This window comes from Garra rufa, chromosome 6, assembly GCF_049309525.1.
Source record: "Garra rufa chromosome 6, GarRuf1.0, whole genome shotgun sequence".
Taxonomy (NCBI): Eukaryota; Metazoa; Chordata; class Actinopteri; order Cypriniformes; family Cyprinidae; genus Garra; species Garra rufa.
In genome coordinates, this window is record NC_133366.1 from 7,066,459 (window position 1) to 7,091,027 (window position 24,569).

Here is a 24,569-nt window from a genome sequence, read left to right on the forward strand (position 1 = left end):
CTATGCTATCTATTCAAAGATAAGATTTCTCTAGTGGGCCTGATGTACAAAGCAATATTAATTTGTTTCCTTCCAACTATCATTTGTTCTATTTTATTTTTTATTTTTTTTATTGTAATTTGTGTTCAGTCCCAGTCACTGCGTGCCCTATATGTAAGGCAGCAGTAAATAACCAAAATATTTATTTATTTTTTCTGTAAAGAGGTAAAATTAACAGTGTTGTTGCAGACGGTTAGTGCCTGTTCAACAATCTAAATCATTCAGTGAAGGATCTGTAATGTCGTCAATAAATTTGAAATTGAGATAGAATGAAACAAAAAAACAAAACATTCAAGGCGTATATGTGAGCTCCAAAAACAAAGCAAGCTATATAAAAGAGTAGAGTAAGCCTACAGTTTCAAATAAAGTGTAACAGAATTAAAAGCAATTCACTTAGCAGCATAGCAGGGACAAACAAGAAGCAACAAGCAGCACTATTATCTCACCCACTCCACCACCACAACTGCAAATAGACTTGACGACCTTTTTTTTCAACGCCTCCTCCGACTACGGTAATCTATTTTATATATCATATTTTATTTATTAATTCCGTTATTTTGTAACCATTAGGTGAGGAGACTTTTAAACCAGAACAAAACGAAAACTAAAATAGTTTTTAATCCCCGATAGAAACAGACCAGAATGTTATACAACAAGAGAGGGTCGAGAGAAACAGGGCTTGCATATGGCAACTGCTGCATTTTTACACAAATTAAAGAAACAGATGAAACAAAAGTGAAACTTCTGATCATTAATTCCTCGTGTTGTTGTTGTATTATCTTATTCTTCTGTAGAACGAATGTATTAATTAGCATGAACAAGCATGGAACAATACATAACAGTATTCATATTTGATCATACTAGTTAATGAAGATACTTCTTTATCGTTCATTGTTATAGTTCATGTTAATTCACAGTGCATTAACTAATGTTAACAAGCACGTTTGCTTTTAATAATGCATTTGTTAAAATCACTCTCTACTGGACATTATTATTTCATGTTAACTAAAGTAGTTAATTAATGCTGACTAATGAATCTTATTTATTTATTGCTATATTTTGCTTTTACACACATTCTGTTTTTTGTTTTTGTTTTTAAATATAGTTTCTTTAAACTTGTGGACAGGGGGCTTTTCTATGATGGAATGTCTTAAAAGGTGATGAAGCACATGCACACACACACACACACACACACACACACACACACACACACACACAAAATAAATCAAATCAAACCACAGAATATTTGAACTGTTTGTGTAATGAATAAATATCACATATCTCAAAATCTAGTTTCAGATGTCTGGTGATCATTGCACTGATTTGCGTAGGGAGAATCAGTCTGCTATGCTCTGTGGAACCCTCTGGTAATTGCTATGCTAAAGCAGCAGTGGCAGCAGACGCCAGGAATTGCTCTGAGGTTGGGAGGTACGGTTCTAAATAGCCAGATTTATGTTTCTGGTGTAGATTTTTTAGCATTAATGATGACACTTTTGCAACTCTAGAGTTTGCATTACTAATATGGAGTTGTTGTTCTTCACCTGAATTAACAAATAGCCTTTTGCATTTCCAGGGGCATCTTGAAGCGCAACGGTTCAGCAGTTGATGCTGCTATCGCCGCTCTGCTGTGTGTGAGTCTATTTAATCCTCAAAGTATGGGCATCGGAGGAGGGGGGGTTTTCACCATATATAATGCGTGAGGTACGTGAGAATTAATCTTGACTCCCACAACAATCTACCACAATAGCAAAACTTCGTAGGAATGCTCATATTAAATTGTAGTTGTAGTTAATGATGTGTTTTTTTTTTTTGTTTACTACACAAATTATCCAGTTGAATAAAGGCTTTTAATAATTTGAATCTGAAGCATGGCTTACTCTATTTTTATTTATTTTTTATTTTTTTTGTGGAATACAAATGTATGCTTTCTTGAAGCTGCACACACATCTTTGTCTTAAGATCTAAAGTTATTATCTTATATTCTACAGTGTCCTCCTTGGCCAAATCACTGCAACCCCTTGATCACTGGGCTGTCTTTTTGCATTAAATTAAAAGTGTCATGTTTTCACCTTCAGGAAAGGTGGAGACAATTAATGCAAGAGAGACTGCTCCAATGAGTGCTTCAGAGAACATGTTTGGCAAAGACCCAGAGAAAGCAAAACCAGGTAAACCTTGCATGTTACAGCTAGCAGATTTGATTAGTCCACACAAACATTTCTTTATCATTAAAACAGAAAAGTGAATCTACCTGATGGTTTCTTGCCACTTTGGCAACTGACCACTCTTCTGTGTTTTGTATGCAGGATTGTTCATAGCTGTACCAGGAGAACTTCGTGGTTATGAGCTGGCACACAAAAGATACGGGAGACTGAAATGGAAGGAGCTGTTTGAGCCCAGTATAAAGCTGGCACGGAAAGGATTTCAAATTGGAAAGGCCTTGGCCTTGGCCATCAATGAGACTAGTGGCACAATTCTGAATAATACAGCATTGTGGTAAGAATATGTTAATTTATGAGCTAATGTTTAAATAGTAAAATAATAATAATAATAATAAAATAAAGCACACTTTTTTCAGTGACGTTTGTCATGGCCACAGATGAACACAGCAAATGCCCTCAAGGCAGATCTGACACTATTATAATACTATCAGTCGCAGCCTTTTCTATGTTTAAAGGAGCCTCTACTTGCACCCAAAAAAATAAGGGAGCTTGCTTCAAAATACCACCAAAATTTATTAAAAAAAATTACCCAAATATCAGCAGCATGTCTGCAAATATGATTTTATACATCTCAATAAACAAGTACACTGTTAACAATTTCTGTAAATTACACAGTATTTAACTGTAATATGAACTGTACTTTACTGTAACACAGTTATACAGTATGTTACTGTATTTTAAAGTTGCATTATGGGAAATATCCTCTTGGCACCATTAACATACAGTATTTTTCATTTACAGTAAAATACAGTAAAGATTAATAGCACTGAAAATATAAATACAGTATTTTTGCTGTATATTTAAATTACAGTAAGTTACTGTAATTTCTACTTAAACATTAGTTGACTTTCATTTTAGACAAATTTCTTATCAATATTGACTGTTGTTGCCAATCTTTGCCATTTTGCCAATGAAAGTTCCAAACAGTAGAGCCATTTCATTACTGAATGAATCAGTCTATGAATGACTCAATGACTCACTCATGAAGACAAAGGCTGCATCCAATATAACCTAATCTGAGTAGATCATTTTTTTGTACAAGTAAGTCATATTTTTGTATACTTTTCAAACTGCAAAAAGTGTATGTTCTATATAGTATGAATCTAATCATGTCAATGTAAATGATATCATTGTCACGTGACCTACCAGAGTTGCTTTGCGTCATTGCCATTCATAAATCCTTTCCCTGGCCTCATGGGACGGTAAAGTGTCCATCATTTGCGTTTAGAATCATGCCAGGAGTAGTAGGTCATCCAGTTGCTTTTCGTCAACACTTTTATGAGTACTGGGAATTCAGACGTACTGTTTTTCACCTACTATTATGGTAGGGAAGTATGCAATTTCAGATGCAGTCGCTTTCTTTGCCCCTAAATGACTTAGTTGTTTTAAATCAATCGTTTGTATATCAAACTGCATATTATCCTCTTGCCTCTGCTCTTGTCTTTCTCTCCTTTCCAGTGAAGTGTTTTGTGACTTAAACAATAACCCCTTGAAATATATGGATAAAATAAGATTTTCCAAACTAGCTGAGACCTATGAGAAGATAGCAGAAGAAGGACCAGATGCCTTTTACGATGGGTCATTGACTCAGGTTATACTAGATGATATCAAGGCTGCAGGTTATTTAATGCTTACATTTGACTCTATTCATAAGCAATAGTTAAAGAGGCTTCGTTTTATCTATAACCATGCAAATCTTCTTGTACCACAGGAGGGATAATAACACGTGAGGACCTAAAGAGTTATAAGCCAGTGCTGAATGAGCATGCTTTAAACTTCACTGTGGGGAATTACATATTTCATGCTCCGGATGCTCCATTCGGTGGACCTGTGCTCGCTCTGATATTCAACATACTCAAAGGTCAGTGAGAGTGCATCTGTGTGTGTGGATTTCAGCTTGAGCATTCTACGGTCAGCATTCTGCAATTACTTAATATATTTCTCCATATTAATATAGCTACTTCATTCAGGGCTGGGCAATGGCATACATGACACAGGGTCCATTCAAAGCTACATTATAACATTTCTATATGATCATCCAACACAGCAGCTTCTATTACCTCTATAATAGTTCAATTCAAATTACCTGAGTTAAATCTGTGAAGCAGACAGTCCGCGCCATCATCTTTTGCTAAACTATGAGTTGCTCCAGACACATCTATTCATCATTTATGTTTTGAGATCAAAAGCACCAGTTGAAAAGGACCAAAAGAGTTCTTCTTCTCTTAGATAACAAAAACACACAGAATGATGACAGTCTGTTTCTTTAATATTATAATAAAACATTTAATTTCAGGTTACAACATCTCAAACAGCAGTGTGTCCACAATAGAGAATAGGATTTTGACTTATCATCGTATGATAGAGGCTTTCCGCTTCGCTGATGCCCAGAAGAGTAAACTAGGAGACCCACTTCACGAAGACCTCACTGAGGTGAGTTCAGCTCGACTTATGGACTCCTTGGGCCTCTGTCAGATATCTGCAGGCTATGGGTTTGTTCCCCCACAAATAACAATTCTGCAACCCATAAAGGGCAAAATGAGGAAACTTCTCCCCATACTATAGTAGCTCATTGTGAGTCTTTCAGGCCACAGATGTCGAAGCAACCCCAGTTGGAGTCCTGACTCAAGGTTCTTGTCTAATCCCGTTCCACTCATTCCGATTCATTGTTTCCTGTCTTATCTACTCTTTTCTCCACTGAATGTTATATTATTATTTACTGATAACATTCCCTTCCAAATATTTGAACCAAACATGATGTAAGTGGTGATATGACACGCAAGATACACTAAAGACACCTGCAGTTAATGCCATCAAACTGATGTGAGTGATCCTCACATGTCATGGTCAGAAGATGAATTGACACAATTTTCAGTTTTGGGTGAACTTTACCTTTAAGCCAACTCACATCTCAAATGCAGAATTTCTGAACTGCCTTAACTTTTGCTACATCTGACAGGAGTAACTCACGTGACGGCAGACATTATTTTCTCGCAGCCTTTCACTGTTTCTATATTTTGACAATTTTACTTCACAGATTGTAAAAAGAATGACCTCAGAGAGCCTTGCGGACAGCATCAGGAGTAAGATTAAAGATGACATCAAACAAATCAGCTACTATGAGCAGGAGGACAGTAAAGGTGTACCTGAAGACCATGGCACATCTCACCTGTCTGTCCTCGCAGAAGATGGGAGTGCTGTGGCCGTCACCAGCAGTATCAATAACTAGTAAGAGAAATATAACGAGACAAAGAGAGCAGTGTTTTGTAATATTGGCCTTGACACACCTAGATCAGTGTTTCTCCATCTATAATGTTCAACATGTTAGAAGTTGTCAGAAAGTCAGCAGAGTCATTGACTCTCAGGCAACTTCAAACATGTTTGTTATCATCAGAGCCTTCATGGCCCAGAGGGAACAAATACCTCATGCGCCTTTACATGTTGAGATCACTGCATTAATGACATTCATTTTTATTTGTGAGTTATACTTCTTCAGTGCTCCTATTGGGGCAGCCGTGGCCTAATGGTTAGAGAGTCGGACTTGTAACCCAAAGTTTGCAGGTTCGAGTCTCAGGTCCGGCAGGGATTGTAGGTGGGGGGAGTGAATGTGCACTCTCTCCACCCTCAATACCACGACTGAGGTGAGTCCCTTGAGCAAGGCACCGATCCCCAAACTGCTCCCCGGGCGCCGCAGCAATGGCTGCCCACTGCTCCGGGTGTGTGTTCACGGTGTGTGTGTGTGTGTGTGTGTGTGTGTGTGTGTGTGTGTGTGTGTGTGTGTGTGTGTGTGTGTGTGTGTGTTCACTACTGTGTGTGTGCACTTGGATGGGTTAAATGCAGAGCACAAATTCCTTGTATGGTTCACCATACTTGGCCTCACTTCACCCCCCCCTTTCCTTTCCCTTTCCTATTGTTATTTTTGACAAGTGTTGGAGGTCTAACAGAAAGTCAGAGGCATTGGTCTTTCTGGGATAAAAATTTCAGCGAGAGTAGTCAGAAGATTTAGCATCACTCACCAAAATCAAGTTGTTTCAAATTAGGTTGTTGGACTAACCCTGCCAACAAAAAATAATCATAAGAGTAACATACAGATTAAAAACATGTTCACTTTTTCCCTTTTTTGGAACATGCTATTCCATGTTAAAGAAAATATGTTAATGTACATTTGGTGTGTATTTTTATGAAATTCTGTTGCTTCGCAGTTCGTTTTAATTTTGTCATCTGGATATTTCTTGTATTCCCACAGTTTTGGCTCTGGAGTGATGTCGCGCTCAACAGGCATTATATTCAATGACCAAATGTGGGATTTCATTGATCCTGAGCTGATAACTGGACTGGGCAAAAACAACTTCATTAAACCAGGTGAAAGAAAGAAAGAAGTGAAACCACCAATATATAAATGTTCACATGTAAAATGCTATTTGTTTTGACAAAGGTAAAAGGCCACTTTCATCAATGTGTCCCACAATCATATTGGACAAACACAGCAAACAAGTCAAAATGGTGGTCGGTGGTGCAGGTGGGACAAATATCACTACGTCAGTTGCTCAGGTAACGAAAACACTGAAGCGGTACATTGACATTAAGTCATTCTGGATTATTATTTTGAACTTTGAGACAACCAATAAATAAATAAATAAAAAACATTTGTTTATTCTGAATGGGCCAGTGGCTGATGGTATGTGTTTTAAAAAGTAAGCAATGTAAAATGCACTTGTCTTTTATTTAAAAAACCCTTTCCACTCTCCTGTGTCTCTCATACCAGGTGATCCTGAATTATCTGTTCTTTGGCTATGACTTGCAGAAAGCTGTTGAAAAGCCTAGAGTTCAGATCACGCTAACTGAGACAAATATAGAGGAGGGTTTTGATTGGGTGAGGATTCTTACACTTTACAACAAATGTTTGTCATCTAATGCAAATTTACAAAGTCCAAAAATATATATAATTATAGTAATTTTCTTTGTGTGTTGTGTGTCTGCAGTGTATAATTAATGGCTTGAAGCTGAAGAATCACACGATATATCACAATACTTCATTATCAGTGGTCCAGGCAATTGCACGAGAGGGGGGCAAAATCTGTGCTGAATCTGACCCCAGAAATGACCAACCAGCATTACTGTCTATCACAAAGTTCCTAGGACTGTTGCACATTTGTTCATTGGTATTCCAGCTTGTCTATTTTTTGAATTAGCTTACACTGTGAAAATACTTTGATTACTAAGTCATGGCAACACGTTTTCCATTATTTTAAGTCAAATGAGTTTAACCAGTTTCTCTTTTTTTAATTAATAAAGTTTAGTTGAAATGACTGAAACCGCCAATTTGATTGTACTTAAAAATGTATGGCATTTTTTTGCTTAAGTTTTTTAATCAGTTGGATTTTTTTAAACTGTGTATCTATTGCTATAACCGCTATTACTACAGTCTATATTGCTATAGCATTTCGATTTTTTTTCTTCACATATCTCAATATACAAAAAAAAAAAGTTGTTTTAAATGAATAAAGTATAATTTCAGCTTCACTTAATATAAGTGTTATTCAGTCAGTATAACATTGGTGAATAAATGCAGAAATTGATGAACACAGCGCAGAGTGTCCTTTTCTGTCCTTTTGTTTGAATGGTCTTACATTTGGGTGGCAGATGTGACTGAAAGTTTTGAGCTTTGTGCAAGTTCTGTGCATTCTAGTATAGTTTTGGTCCAGTCACAACTGCTTTCTGCAATCACTATATGTTCTATTTTTGGTGTGTGTTTGTTTTGCTTTCCACAGGTGACTTTTGTGACAATGTTACACTGGATTTCCAAGGCCTGAACTTGCTAAATTTGGCCAAAAATGTTCAGTGACATGTAAAATATGATGGTGATCAGTGAGTCTGACACTAGGGAAACTAGTGAGAAAACAGTGAGAAAAGACCAAAAACAGTGCTTACACTGTGTTCATTGCTCACGTCCTGAGCTTGTGATATCTGCTTAAGTCCACAAATGCATTAATTCAGGAAAACCTACAATGTCATGACTCATTATACACAGACAGCACTAAAGAGATAACTTTAATGTATGACAACACCCTAACTGCTAATGCAGATATAAATAACCATATGTTTGTGTAAGATAAGTAGGCTATGTAATAGGCTTCATTCATGTACAAATGTAGCTGTAATTATTTAGCTGATATATCTGAAGTTGTAACGAGTGATGATGTCTGTTGTAATGTTTAATACTATAATAATAGTTCGCTAATTAGTCCTGTCTTTAATCTTATTTACACAGCAGAGTAGTTGCACTGTAAGTGCGCGTCTCAAGCACTTCCTGCCCCTCGTTTGTTTCGTTTAAACCCGTTGCAGCAGTCTACTCTGTTGTGGCAGGCGAGTAAACTATCCCTCTCCATTTCCGGTGAAGTGATGTTTAGATTGATTTGAATTGAACATTTCGCTCATTTCGGATTTGAATCTTGCTTCAGATGGCCGAATAGCCTGTGAAGTGAACTTGACAGCGCACTTGGGATTAACTAAAACGCGCTCCAAAGTCAGAGACGGAAGAGAGACGCCAGTTTTGACATCTGAAACAAAACTGAAAGCGTTTTTACATGCGGTAAACTATATTCTGTGGTAAGTTTAGAAGCTATTCTTTATGTTATAATGCAGGCTATACTGGAAATAATCTGCGAATTAGGTGTCTCCGATTTTCTTACAAAGTATTTCAGAACAGACCATATTTGCGCAATACCAAACAATGCGTCGTCGGTTAAACTTAAATTTAAGTAAAACACTTTTGACATTTAGTAAGACTAATTTCATGAAATATTTAGACTTAAAGCATGGCGTTACTTTGTTTCAAAAAGCGTTTGAGTTGTATTTACCCAGAGAGAACTGTTTAATGTGATATTTCGTCTTTACATCTACTATAACTCAGTGTTATTAGTCCCAATTAAGCGTATCAGAGGATTTGTGTTCTAACTTCCAAATCCTCGAATAATTTGTTTGTTTATTAAATATCTAAATATGTTAATGAGTATGATTCCACCAAAACGAATCCTGCAACAGCTTGAAGCGCGCGCGTCTGTGTGAAGACTGTGCACGAGCCACAGGAGAACACTGACCTCTGCAGACAACAGCCTTGATAGCACTTGCATAACTCAGAGAAGTCTAACTGGTTTGGGTGTTTTTTTCTGGAAGACGTATTTTCTTTCTCAGCATTGATATTGCCTTCACATGCTGTTGAAATGATCATACATGCACCTTCAGGTTTTGACTGGATTTATAACTGGAGAAGTCTGAGAATATGTTGATACCTGAGTTTTTAAGTTCAAAGGAGTCATACATTTTCAACATGCTGGTTTCTGTAGTAAACTGCTTTGATGCAGCCTACTGATTAAGAAGCACACTGAAGTTTTAGTGCAGAAGGAAAATATAAGATGCAAGCATCCAGTGTTTAAGATGATAATCAGATATTATTTTGCCATCTGCAAGCAGGAGGCGTTGACTTCAAAAAATAGCAATGGAGCTGGAAATAAGTTTTACTTAATGAGTGAAAGTTGAAATGTATTTGTTGCCATTTTTACTGCAAATGTGTTTTTATTGTCCTTTTGAAGATAATACAAGTCTTAAATTAGGAGAAGGAGGAGGGAAACACAACTCCAAAATGAGTCACTGCGTGGAGGGAGAGGAGGAGGAAGAAGAGTATGGTGCAGGACCCAGTTGTGTGTCAATGAAGAGTGATCAGTCCATGCGCAACCCCAATAATTTCAGTGATGGAGCAGTCACCCCTGACCGCAGGTACAGTAAGATAACCATGTGTGCATTTGGAAGATACTCAAAACCCAGTTTATACCTGTGTTTAGCAATGTCCCCTTAGAATCCAAACAAACAAAAATGCATCTTAATGCCTGGTGTAAACAGGACATAGATATTTTGTATAGTGAAGAAAAAAAGAATTGCGAAGAACTCGAAAAGACTCCGAGCTGTGGGATCCTGTCCTCACATTGCCATTACAATAAATGTGCATCTAATTACATCATATGTGTAATGCAAGTATGAAATAATTAAATTAATCAAAACTGTTTACGTATTTAAAAAGCTGTGAAAATTGCATAAATTGTAAGGACAGTGATTACATGGATTAGTATTTACTGACTGCATAAGGTCTGTTAAAAGAAACCCTGCTTGTTTATTCCACGCAGTTTAAATTATTTGTTGTGAAAAAGGTCAGTTATCTGAATACAGAAGATGTTTGATGTGGACAAATGGAAATGTGCCGTGTTGTGATTGGGTGATGATCCAATCTGGCTCATCCGATCATGGTAGTTTCACATTAAAGCCACGTGTAAATGAGCTCATAGATTTCTTAAATACACAAGACCATTGTAAAAATCACCCAGTGGCTCAATGATGGAATCCAATGGTATGGGTGAAAATATTCTGTAACTATTTTACTTATAAATTGTAATTAATTTATTAAAATGGTTCTCTTTAACATGACAGTAATTGCAGATTATTATAAACAGTTAATTATTATTAATTTGGATATCCTTTCATTCTCAAACTATTTAATTATTTATTACAGTACAGTTGTCCCGTGCATATGATGTCATTACAGCTATTATTAAAATTGAAAGTTGAAACATTTTGAAATTGCGTTTACCATCTTTAGATTATAGTTTGAATATTTTTATGCTTAAATTTTGTTGATGTTGTGTCTTTTGTATGTTGTGATCAGATCTGTGTCCTCCTCTACATTCCACGATAAGACCCACATCAGGGTGGACAAAACTGAAGCAGTCATGCAGAAACACACACCAGGCACTGAGGACCTGCAGAGAGCTAAAGACAAGCACAAAACCAGCATGAAAAAGAAATGTGAGAGATTATTTGAGGGAAACAAACTCCAAGAGAATGAAACCCTCTTGAACAGGATCTACACACAGCTCTACATCATAGAGGGAGAGAGTGAAGGAGTGAATGAAGAACATGAGGTTTTACAGATGGAGAAAACAGCCAGAATAAAACACTCACAAGACACTCAAATACACTGCAATGACATTTTTAAAGCCTCACCTGAACCAGGATGTGAGGAGATAAAACAAATTAAGACTGTTCTTACTAAAGGCATCGCTGGAATTGGAAAAACTGTCTCTGTGCAGAAGTTTATTCTGGACTGGGCCGAGGGAAAAGCCAATCAGGATGTAGATTTCATGTTTGTGCTTCCATTTCGAGAGCTGAACTTGATCCGAGATCCTCAGTACAGTCTTCACAGACTTCTGCTGGACTTTCATCCTGAACTTCAAGATCTGGACTCAAAGATTTATGAGGAGTGTAAAGTTGTGTTCATCTTTGATGGTCTGGATGAAAGCAGAATCACACTGATGTTTTCAGATGATCAGAAAGTTTGTGATGTGACTGAGACTTCATCAGTGGGTGTGTTGATGTCAAACCTCATGAAAGGAGAGCTGCTTCCCTCTGCTCTCATCTGGATCACCTCCAGACCAGCAGCAGCCAATCAGATCCCCTCCAAATACATCAACCGTCTGACAGAAATTCAGGGATTCAATGAGCCTCAGAAGGAGGAATATTTCAGGAAGAGAATCAGTGACCAGCATCAAGCCAGCAGAATCATCTCACACATCAGAAGAGCAAGAAGCCTCCACATCATGTGCCACATCCCCGTCTTCTGCTGGATCTCATCCACTGTGCTTCAGAAGATCCTGGAAGAAGATCTGAGTGCAGAAATCCCTCAAACTCTGACTGAAATGTACATCCACTTCCTGCTGATTCAGATCAACATGAGGAACCAGAAGTATGAAGAGAGAGATCCAGAGAGACTCCTGCAGTCCAACAGAGAAGTGATTGTGAAACTTGCTGAAGTGGCTTTCAAACAGCTGATGAAGGGCAATGTGATGTTCTATGAGGAGGACCTGATTGAGAGCGGCATAGACATCACTGATGCCTCAGTGTATTCTGGGATTTGCACTGAGATCTTTAGAGAGGAATCTGTGATTCATCAGAGGAAAGTCTACAGCTTCATTCATCTGAGTGTTCAAGAGTTTCTCGCTGCATTCTATGCATTTTACCATTATGTAATGAAACGTATTGATACATTACAGTTTTGTGATATGATGCACAATCTGCATAGAGATGCAGTAGATAAAGCCCTAGAGAGTGATAATGGCCATCTGGATCTGTTCCTGCGGTTCCTGCTGGGCGTCTCACTGGAGTCCAATCAGAGACTCTTACAGGATCTACTGACACACACAGAGAACAGCTCAGAGAGCATCAGGAGAACCACACAGTACATTAAAGAGAAGATCAAAGATGGACATGGACTCTCCACTGAAAGATCCATCAATCTGTTCCTCTGTCTGCTGGAAGTGAAAGATCAGACTCTGTCCAGAGAGATTCAGGAGTTTGTGAAATCAGACAAACACTCAGAAAAGAAACTCTCTCCTGCTCACTGCTCAACAATCGCCTACATGCTTCAGATGTCAGAGGAGGTGCTGGATGAGATGGACCTACAGAAATACAACACATCAGATGAGGGGAGAAGAAGACTAATACTAGCTGTGAGCAACTGCAGAAAAGCCCTGTGAGTTTTTAATCATGTCTTAATTTCATTTGAATGTCTTTAAGAATTAAGCTGATATTATAGAAATGGAAGTAGAGTAATAAGGTTAGGAATTTAATTATTATGTGTTTTGCTCTCTTTCAGTTTTGCTGGCTGTAATCTAACTGCTCCTTCCTGTGGAATTATATCATCCGCTCTTCGTTCGTCAAACTCTGCCATGCGAGAGCTGGATCTGAGTAACAATGACTTACAGGATTCAGGAGTGATGCTGCTCTCTTGTGGACTGAAGAGTCCAAACTGTCAGCTGGAGATACTGCGGTATTAAGAATTTATAAAGGATGATGTATAGTTAGTTGATCATAATGTTGATGTGTGTCTGTAGATGATCTGACTATGTGTGTCTGTAGGTTATCTGGCTGTATGGTGACAGAGGAAGGCTGTGGTTATTTGTCTTCAGCTCTGAGTTCAAACCCCTCACACCTGAGAGAGCTGGATCTGAGCTACAATCACCCAGGAAAATCAGGAGTCCAGCTGCTCAAACACAAACTGGAGGATCCGAACTACTCACTGCAGATACTCAAGTATGTCGCGCAGCTATGACTCATATATGTGTCTGTGTGATTTGGGTTGCCTACGAAGGTTTTTTTAACAAGGGGTCCATGAAGAAAGGCAGAGTCAAGTATCTGCAATAGGTGTAGGGTGATTTAATAATAATAATAAAAAAAAACAGGATATAAGGAAAATTCAGGGCAGAAACACAAGCATTTAGATCTTTAGGAGTACTGACAGACCAGTACAGTAAACAAAGGGCCTTCAATACCTAGGATAAAAAACTAGATCAACAAGAAAAATGTGAAAACAGTGAGGCACTAAAGATTAATGATAATGATTTGGGAAACCAAAAGAGCTACAAAAGACTACAAAACTAGACAAAGGAAGCCGGACCGACATCAAACAAAATCAAAAGGGTAGAATATGTCCTTACTCTATTTTATGCACTCTTTGTACAGTATGTGTGTGTTAATCAGTGCTCAAAAAAATTATTTTGAATAAAAGCTTAAAAAAAAAAAATTCATAAGAATTGGATTAAATGGCTTGAATCATATGAATCACTTTTACAATGCCTTTATGTATTTTGTTGAACATTGAAAACCTGCATAGACATTCAAAAAAGCAAAGAAATCTCTCAGGTTTCATTAAAAATGTCTTAATTTGTGTTTGGAAGATGAATCTAATGGATCTGAAAAGTTTGGAATAACATGAGGACGAGTAAACGAATGGAGAGAAGCTATAAAAATATAATTTTACTGGAAGTTTTAACAGTCTTCCCTAATATCAAATACTTTTTGTTTGTGTGTATGTAGTTTGGACCATGGAGGACATTTCAGAATCACACCAGGACTGAGAAAATGTAAGCTCTCCATGTTTTTCATTCCATCGGCGTAATGGTTTTTATATTGTACAATCTGCATTTTCAATCTGCTTACCTTAACTCTTCACACGCACACTCTTGATGTCTTCAGATGCCTGTGATCTCACACTGGATCCAAACACAGCACACACTCAACTCGTCCTGTCTGAAGACAACAAAAAAACAACATGTGTAAAAGATCATCAGATGTATTCTGACCATTCAGACAGATTTAAAAACCAGGAGCAGGTTCTGTGTGGAGAGAGTCTGACTGGACGCTGTTACTGGGAGGTTAAATGGGAAGGCTCAGGTCATGTGGCAGTGGCATATAAAGGAATCGACAGAAAAACTGGGATTGACTGTTGGTTTGGACTCAATGACAAGTCCTGGAGCATGTATTGTTCTGATACGACTTATACTGTCTGGTACAATAATAAGAACACAGATGTATCTGGCCCTTCATCTCGCTTTAATAGAGTAGGTGTCTATCTGGACTGGTCAGCCGGCACTCTGTCCTTCTACAGTGTCTCTGACACAAACACATTAACACACATACACACATTCAACACTACATTCACTGAACCCCTCTATGCTGGATTTGGGGTTTATCCTCAATCTTCGGTGTCTCTGTGTCCGATTAACAACCCCTTATGAGGAGCCACAGAGAGACTTACAGAACCCCATTTCCACTCAATATGTGAATTCCACTTTGACGTCCAGGGTGGTCTACATTTTTGAGTTTGCCTAGCTTGTGAAATGCATATGTGTTAACCAAGTTCATCAAATTTAATTCTGTTAGACTGTATTTATTCTCTAATGTGAATGAGTAGTGAAGATTTGTATCCTATACAATATTATTGTATTACAATATAATAATATTGGTTCAAGCAATTTAGAACAGCAGAATAAAACTTTTTTAATGATATCTCAGTATGTAAAATCATAAAAATAAAATAAAATTATCAATAATATTAATATTTCACATTAAATGTCTAATTTTGATGAATTGTGTGGGAATGCATGATGGGATACATATATATTTAAGTTCAAACACCTGCTGTTGCAACTTCCTTTCTCTGAGCAATAGTCACATTGTAATGTATGAAGTTGCATTATGGTATTGTGAGAAGTCTGATTTCTTTTTCTTTTTTGGTTTCTTTGGTCACACAAATGAGCTTAAAAAAATAAATAAATAAAAAAATTATATATATATATATATTCTTTAAGTCTATGACAAACTACAAATTGAATGACTGAATTCAGCACACTTTATTATGTTGCAGCAGTGGCATCAGATCAGGTGAAACAGCTCTTTTACAGTATGTAAAAGGTTGAAAAAGGTTCTTTGGGTGTTTTAAAATTGTTCTTCAAAATTGTACTTTTAAGAACTGTTCACTGAAAGGTTCTTTGGAAACCAAAAATGGTTCTTTGGCACCACCACAAAAACACCTTTTTGGAACCTTTATTTTTTAAGAGTGTACATTGTTTTGTAAATGTTTAGTAAAGGTCTTTATGTAGTTGATCAAAAACTGAGATAAGGCAGTGATTTAGTGTGTGATTAAAGCATGTATTTAGACAGATGTTACACTCAAACACCGTGTGCTTTCCTCCATTTCATGTGTCTTTCTGATTTCTCCTCTCCTCCATCAGTCTGTTTTTATTCTTTGTCTTCATTGGTTCTTCTCTCATGTCCTGAATGGATGTTGTTGGAGTCTTTGCTGCTGGACGGGGGTCTGCGTGTGTGTCCGGGACAGTAATCTATCTGTGGGACACGTCCAGAGTCTGTCACTGTTCTTTCTGGATCATCAGACTGTGTGCTGGGAGCGAGAAGCAATGCACACACATGAAGAACAGTTTATACTTAATTTAGGACACACTGCAAGGAAAGACACGCAAACATTGCTATCAGGTTAATGATATAGGCTGTTCTATCCCCCAAATTTACCCATCACAGAAACTTCTACAAGACACACTTTTTAACAGGTGCGCACCAGTAAAATGTCATCATTAGTGGGTTGGCATATTATTCAGGTGAGGACATTTGGCCCTCAAAAATAGTTAAACAAGTGTACACACACACTGTATGTGAGCACAGCTGTCATGATGTGATGACACTCTGCGCCACCAGAGGGAGTAAGTTTGTTTTCACGTGAGACAACACCTTGGACAGGTAAAAACGGAAGAAAAAAAAAAAAAAAAAAATAGAGACGCCATTTCATGGCTCTGAACCTGTTAACACTGAACAAAAAGATACCTCATATTTTCTAGTAAGTTAAGACTTTATTCTTCATGGCTTGTCATATAAAGTGAGCAGCTATTTTTTTTTAATTTTGATCTGCTTTACATGGAATTATTATATGTCGTTTTTTACCCACTGACCAAAATGGGGAAAATTTGACGATTGCAGTGCTTAAGTAAATTAGAGACTACTATTGAGGTTTGAATTTGATATCCTCCGACTTTTGTTGTTTGCCCTACAACTGCATTAACAGCTGTAGAATGAAATCCGCCTATAGTACCGTATACTAATGTTTCTTGATCAGCTTCAACAAAATACCCGTTTGACGGTAAATTATAATTTTTAAGCTAATTCACTATCATAAACAGATGCGCTATTGCAAATACAGTACATTGATCACACTTTAAAAAATAATAACGATCTTGTTGCACAAACATGATGTGTGTTGTGTACACTGAAGCTTACCGTGATACATAGTTGCAGTATTTCGTGCTGCATACTTGACACAGTACAAAATAAATGCTGAATATGGCATCCAAATTACCACATTAATATTAAACTATTAAATGTAGGCCTACTAAAGACCGTAAACCGCATGTAAATGATCATCGTTTGGGCCTAAATAATTTTACGCTTTCATTTTTTTTTTCAAGTCTCGATTCATACACTGCAAAAATATTAAAAGGGCATAAACAGTAAGACATGGTAAGTAAATGTAATGTGTTGAGTTAATCTTGTATTGCACAGAACTTTAGCGCTGATATCCTAAATGTAGAAATACACATATATAAAAATAAATGCATACAAGTTGCAAAATACTTGAAAGTAATTAAATAAATATTTTAAATATATTTAATTTAAATAATGCTCATTTCTGAATAGGATTTACATAAAAGCTGACAGCCAGATAAATACATTAATAAATAATTATCCAATATTTAAATCAAATATATTAAATAGATATAGTGAAACACAAGTTAATTTTTTGCAGTTCCTCAAAGCAGATTTGTGGCATGTATCAGCATGCTTTGTTTCTATTTGATTGAGTAATACAATTATAATGGTTTATAATGGTTAAATGAAGGTTTTGTGATAGAAAATTTTGGAAGGAAATTAATAATTTATTAGGTAAACTTGATAGTGAACCAATTAATATGCTAATTAATAATGAATAATATAATGATCCTATTGTTATAGTTAATGCTTTTAGCCAGCATTTTTCATTTACACCTCAAGTACAATGTCCTCCTCGTGCAGTTATGTGTCCTCTAAATAAGTTTGCTGGGAGTTATTTGTTCTTTTAAAGAGATTAGTCAATTGGATGTGCAGTAGGTAATTAATGGACTCTCCTTAAATAGTTGTGCTGGCCCAGATGGTATTGAAGCTAAATTTATTAAGATGGCATCCCATGTTATTTCCTCTCCTTTGTCTTATATCTTTAATCTATCTTTTACTACCTGCAGGTACCTTCTGCCTGGAAATGTGTTAGAGTCATTCCTTTGCATAAAGGGGGTGGTCCTAATAATTTAAACAACTATAGACCAATTTCAATTATTAATTATACAGTAAAAAATATTTGAGAAGCTAATTTTTATTCATTTATCCAAATATTTATTTGAAAATAATCTCTTATCTCCATGTCAATCAGGCTTTAGAAAATATTTTTCAACAACTTCTGGATTATTAAAATTAACTCATTATATTTTTTTCTGGATTTGATGATAATATGTTTACTGGTGCTGTATTTATTGATCTTACTAAAGCTTTTGATATGGTTGATTATTATCTTCTCTTGGATAAACTGTATTCTATTGGTCTTGACAAGACTTCTCTTCTCTGGTTTAACTCCTATTTTCATCACCAGCAACAATGTATTTCTTTTAGAGGCAGTTACTCAGATTTTAGAACTATAGAAAGTGTACCTCAAGGTTCTTCTCTTGGGCCTCTTTTGTTTTCTATTTTCATTAATGACCTTCCTCTTACCTGTACTGACTGTAATATCCAGCTGTATGCTGATGATGCTGTGATTTATTATTCTAACTCAAATATCACTGCAATTCATAATTCTCTTCAGTTTGTGAAAGTTCAGTGTTGGCTGCTGTCTAATAAACTAGTACTCAATAAGACTAAATCTTATTCTATGTTATTTCATAAAACGAGTAGATCTCGTGTTCCTAATGATCTTAATCTTAAATTTATGGACTTGTTACCACTGGAGCCTGTTAGGCAAATTAAATATCTTGGTCTTTGGCTTGACTCTAATCTTTCATTCAATACTCATATACATTCAATTATAAATAAAATTACTTATCGTTTAAAAATACTTTATCAATCAATTAGTTGTTTTAATTTTTCTGTTTGTAAAAAAAAAATTGTTTCTCAATTATTACTTCCAGTTCTTGATTATAGTGATATTATTTATCTAAATACCACAGCTACTCATCTTCAGCCTCTTAATGCTGTATATAACAGTCTGTGCAGGTTTATTCTTTGTTGTCCCTTTAGAACTCTTATGTATCACCAGTTGTCCTGGTTTACTCCATCCTCTAGACGTCATTTTCATTGGTTATTGTTTATTTACAAGTGCATTCACTTTAGTTATCCTGATTATTTAAAACAAAATTTAATTCCAGTCAGCTCTTCTTATAATTTACGCCATGCTGATCCAATATTTTTTTTGTTGTTCCTAGAATTAATAAAGAAAGTGGCAGATTTTCATTTAAATATAAAGCACCTTATGATTGGAATAATTTTCCAGCTTCTATTCAATCCTTAACTTCCTTTTATTTGTTTAGAAATGCTATTGTACATTACTTACAAAATACTTGTATTTGTTTCTGATTTTTGTTTGCATATGGTTGAATATTTATATTTCAGTATAAGGTTAATGCAATATTGTTAAATAACTTCTGTAACATTAATAATGTGATAGATGCAGATTGTTGGGTGGTCAGACAGCTTTTTGAGAGTTTGTGTATGTGTGTGTGCGTGAATTGTTGTGTTGTGTTTTTTTTGTATTTACTTTATTGTACTGTTGTTTTTCTGAATTGATGCAGTTTCATTACTGCACTGCTGTATCTGCCATTTTTGTATATATTTGTGTACACTGAGGACCCCCTTGAAAACGAGATGATTTATCTCAAGGGGCTTATCCTCTTAATAATAAATTTGAATTTGAATTTGAATTTGAAGAGTGTGATTGCTTCAGACAAACATGCACTCATATTTCATACTTACACCAGTGTCCTTGTTTATTCTTTTCTAAATCTGTTCAACTGGCTTTTTATTGGCTTGAAAAACTAAAACTAGAAATTAAAAATTAGCACAGAATAAAGGAAACATTCATTCGAGATAATTAATCACCGCTCCACCACTGCTGTTGATGCAATACATTTTATTTTCATCAGCTTTTGAAAATAACAAACTGAAAAGCAATACATTTTTCCCTAATTAACTCATGTTTTTTTTCTTCCAGAAATCCCACAATAAAGGTGTAACTCAACTCCCACATCCTAAGAAACAGTAAAACATCTAGAAAGACAGATTCCTGAAACAGTATAATTTCTAAAAACATGTAACTCCTAAATATATCATAAGAACAGTAATGAGATCTCCACTCACACACACACACAAACACCCAAATAAATGACAAAATATTGAATCATCCATTAATTACTTTTACCATTACCATTAATTAAGTAAATCACTAAAGAAATCTACTGTTAATCATTAGTGCTAAAACCGAACACCGACACTACATAATGTGAATAAAAAATAAAAATAAAAATAATAATAATAATATAAATCAGTTATTATGCCCAAACACCCCGATGTATTTGTGAAGAACTAACATATCCTATAAGAGAGCACTTTAACTTTACTGTAGTTCTGTAAGATTGATTCAAATGCTTTTATGATTACATTATCACTGATGTTTCATCGCACTGCTTTTTGTCAGTCGGATCTCTCCATACGTTTTGTTCAAAGAAAGCTTACATGGACACATGTGCCTTCAGCTATCAGTCACATATAAACAATTAATCCTGATGTTCATCACTTAGTATCTTTGGATAAAAAACATCTGCTAAATTATATTAATTGCATGATATGCACTATAATTATTTAAATTACTCCCAATTCAGTGTGTATATTAATATTTGTTGAGATAAGCTTCCAAATAAAAAAAAAATAAAAAACATTACTTGATTGCGACAGCAGAGTAAATCACTATTTTGCCTATTTATGTTTTGCAATTATAATTAAACATTAGGTGTATGCTTTAAATTGACAGCCCTACTTTAAAGATGAACAAGGGCAACAGATGGATGGAGATAGACATTGTATTTTACTCTCTCTCTTGTTTAAGAGACAGAGCAGGATTAGCAGAGTTGTCATTACTCCACTCTTGAGGATTGCAACACTCTCTCTCTGACTGCAGTTGGTACACTGGCTCCCTGTAGTCACGACCCTCATACAGATTCCAGGCACCACTGACCACCTTACAGGAGTGGATCTCATTAATGTCACAATCATCCAAAGAGGGACAGTCTTCTGTGATCAAGCACTCATTGCCTTCAAACTCTTCTTCACTAAAGACCCAAATCTCAGGCTTGTAGAAGAAGAGAAAACAGAGAGACAGTTAGTTTTATATTGATGAACAAGGTCATTATATAGTGCTTTCTGTGTGACTTGTTAGCGTGGGAATTCAAGAATGCGAAACAAACCATCAGCACTTACCTTGCCAAGGCACCACCATTTAAAGCACTTCTTGGCAAGCTTCACCTTCTTATCAAATTTCTTTCTGTAGTAAACCCTACCGACACATTCAGAAAACACCTCCGGCATCAGACTAGATACCTACAAAACAAATGAAATCAAATATAAATCTAGGAAACTTGCTTTGACTTGCTGACCAGATTGTCTTTTTTGTGAACTTTTCACATAACATTAAAATACTGTAAAAACACTGTTAACAAGTTTGATTATTAAATAACTAGTGGCACTAAGCTGTTTTATGACTTTCTGAGGTTATGTTAATATGACATTGTTTTCAACTAAAAACCTTTTATGCATTTTGCATGTCAACAGTTTTGAAAACGATATCATTTAGGTCTGTGTGTAAATAACACATACGTGAGTTAGTGTAAGTGGTATGGTCACACACATGTGTATCAAGTGTTCAGCAAATCCCATATCCTCAAAGAGTTGAAATTAATTAAGTGACTAATTAAATGATGATTGAGCATTAGTGATGAACACCTGGTGTTATTGAGAATTACAGAGGATCAGATGTTGATGTTTATTGGTTAAAATGATGCCACCATCATGGAGAAACTACAAGAAGTAAAAAAGGGGGTGAGGATGGTAATTGTTCATGTTTAAAAGCTTGGGCCAATGTTTTTTTTTTTTTTTTTAATTTTGGAGCAATACAGTGGCATTTGTTTAATAGAGCTCTTTTGCAGTAGCTGAATGTCAGTAAACAAATCAAAGAGTGAACCCACTTCATAATGTTCATTAAAATGACTTATGAATAGAAAGTATAAGCTAATCTGCTACTTTCACTTTAGCAATACACAAATGTTTGCTGTGAAATAATTATGCAATCAATTAGAAGAAAATTACTTTTAAAGGGTCAAGAGGGTCAACTAAATCAAACCTTGTTTTTTGTTTTGTTTTTGTTTTTCTTGACCAATAAAACATCAACATCTAAACCTCTGTTAATTCTCAATAAGAAATTTTGCAGACATAATGTAAATCTGGTTAGTAATGAGTGAAGCTGGTGATGCTGTTTGTGGAGTTGTTTAATCAGATCTTGAGAGATTGTTTTATTTCAGTTGATTTTATCCTTTTGTTTCTTTTTCCTTCAATGATTCTGCTTGTTTGCAGCAAGTGTTCATCATTAATGCACAATCATAATTTAATTAGTCACTTAATTAACTTTTACTTTTTGTGGACTTGGGATTTGACTCAAGACTTGTTTTCGACTTGAAAGGAATGACTTGGTCCCATCTCTGACCTCCTGCTGAAAAACTGTGCTAATTAGCAAATCCAGGTGATTAAAACAAAATACTGGTGAAGACTTTTACTTTCGAAGCCTGGACTTTCCACCCCTGGTCCATACTACAGATTGTTAAAGTAACACTGAATCAGTGCTTAAGTTAATGAGATATTTCTGTAATTAAGTGCTGTTTGAGCATTAGTGATGAGCACTTGTTGTTAACAAGCAAAATTACTGAATGAACACAAGAACTACTTGAGCTTTTCTACTTAAGCAGCAAAGTGATATGAGTACCTCATATTTTTTGATTTTGCGGGCTTTAATGTGGTTTTTCCTGTAGAAATAGACATGTTTGATGGGGTTCTCAGCCCCCTTGTTATAATCCAGCTTAATCACCTGTTTGAAAAGATTTACAATGTTACAGTCACTACAAGAGTGTTGAGATGAAAATGTAAAGACCCAAGTGGAAATTTTGTTTTAAACATAACATACATCAACACTGAAATCCTTCTTATCCAAGATCACTGTTGGGTGAAGTTTGTTCCAATCATCCAACGCATTATTCCATTCTGCCTATTGTACAAATGAAAATAAATTATCCACATAAGTGTGTACTGTCATCTGCGCACACATCTCAGCAATAAACAAAACCCAAAAGGCAGTGGTCTATCCATAATATATATATATATATATATATATATATATATATATATATATATATTTATATTTTAATAATTTATTTTAACAGAAACTGCATGTTTTCATTAATTGTACATTTTGATATGATGGAAATGGAAGATCAGATGCAAAGGTGGATGAAGTTATATGAAAATATTATAAATACAGCCATTTAAGTTATTAAAACAGAGTGATAATGGAACTAATATGATTTACCCATATGGAAATTACAAGGGTAAGATTAAAACGTAGTTCTCAGTTAAGTTTACAGTAATAAACTATTAGGAATCCAATGACAGTAAGAGAAAAGGGAATGAAATTGGAACAATGGGCCATCAGTCAGAGATGTTACATGAGTGGAACTAAAATTAAAAGAAATTGAGAGCATTTAGAAAGACATTTTTCGTCTCACTCATCTTCTGTAAATTTGGAGGTGCATAGAATGCTTAAGTTCGAACAAATGCCACAAAACCCATTTTTTACTATCTAGCTCAGTCACCTGATCTGAACCCAATCAAGTCATTTATACAGTATCACAATTGAAATAATGAAACAAACAGCTGAAGATGCTGCAGTGCAAGCAAAGCTGATAGTTGTAAGAATGCAAAACAATTATAATAAAAAAAAAAAAACACAACATGCACATTAACAGATTCCTGGATTTTCGTCTCTATCATCATATTGTCATGTGACCATAACACTGATCCAAAGCAAACAATGTTTTTTTTTTTTTTTTGTAAATTGTAAATAAATACATATTAATATCTATCCAATTTATGTCACTATCTGTTAATTGTACAATGTCAGCTGACATATATTTTGTGTTTTCTTGTACTTGGAAGGACTTTACCCTGAAGCCGTCTTTCTCTTTATTCACTTCTAGTCTGATCTCTCCCACACACTTTGGCAGGTGTCTTTTTACAACATCCTTAAGCTTCTTTCGTGCACTGTCCACCTGTTTATCATCATTTAAGATCCTCTCAAAGACGTGATCTGATGAAATAAAAACAGTTTTGACTAAACTTGAATTCATATAAAGCTTTTCACAAGTATTGTTTCAGCTTTAAAAAAAGTGCATGTTTCTACATTACAGTTAAGAGTAGAAAAATGTTATTAGTTGTGGCTGTCAAGGTAATGTCTATAGGTCCTTTTCAAAAAATTAGCATATTGTGATAAAGTTCATTATTTTCTGTAATGTACAGATAAACATTAGACTTTCATATATTTTAGATTCATTACACACTAACTGAAGTAGTTCTAGCCTTTTATTGTTTCAATATTGATGATTTTGGCATACAGCTCATGAAAACCCAAAATTCCTTTCTCAAAAAAATAGCATATTTCATCCGACCAATAAAAGAAAAGTGTTTTTAATACAAAAAAAGTCAACCTTCAAATAATTATGTTCAGTTATGCACTTAATACTT

At 35.5% G+C, this 24,569-nt stretch overlaps 2 protein-coding genes and 1 long non-coding RNA gene across 3 annotated transcripts; 2 read left to right on the plus strand and 1 right to left on the minus strand.

Moving 5' to 3' along the window:
- Positions 1-1,143: 1,143 nt before the first annotated feature.
- Positions 1,144-7,811, plus strand: LOC141336634 (glutathione hydrolase 1 proenzyme-like). The gene is made up of 13 exons (XM_073842337.1): positions 1,144-1,196; positions 1,333-1,467; positions 1,613-1,740; positions 2,115-2,204; positions 2,343-2,532; positions 3,717-3,877; positions 3,970-4,119; positions 4,555-4,691; positions 5,296-5,486; positions 6,505-6,620; positions 6,694-6,809; positions 7,024-7,131; positions 7,241-7,811. Exons 4-13 carry the CDS (start codon positions 2,153-2,155, stop codon positions 7,448-7,450), a joined length of 1,431 nt encoding a protein of 476 aa, XP_073698438.1. The 5' UTR covers positions 1,144-1,196; positions 1,333-1,467; positions 1,613-1,740; positions 2,115-2,152; the 3' UTR covers positions 7,451-7,811.
- An 823-nt stretch (positions 7,812-8,634) lies between these two features.
- On the plus strand, positions 8,635-15,394 carry LOC141336633 (protein NLRC3-like). The gene is made up of 7 exons (XM_073842336.1): positions 8,635-8,867; positions 9,851-10,034; positions 10,975-12,837; positions 12,961-13,134; positions 13,224-13,397; positions 14,181-14,227; positions 14,340-15,394. The coding sequence occupies exons 2-7, from the start codon at positions 9,901-9,903 to the stop codon at positions 14,879-14,881; spliced, it is 2,934 nt and encodes a 977-aa protein (XP_073698437.1). The 5' UTR covers positions 8,635-8,867; positions 9,851-9,900; the 3' UTR covers positions 14,882-15,394.
- Positions 15,395-21,225: 5,831 nt separating this feature from the next.
- Positions 21,226-23,038, minus strand: LOC141336018 (uncharacterized). The gene is made up of 3 exons (XR_012355668.1): positions 22,957-23,038; positions 22,759-22,860; positions 21,226-21,323 (listed from the first exon to the last, which is right to left on the minus strand). It is a non-coding gene; the product is annotated as an uncharacterized lncRNA (long non-coding RNA).
- Positions 23,039-24,569: the final 1,531 nt, after the last annotated feature.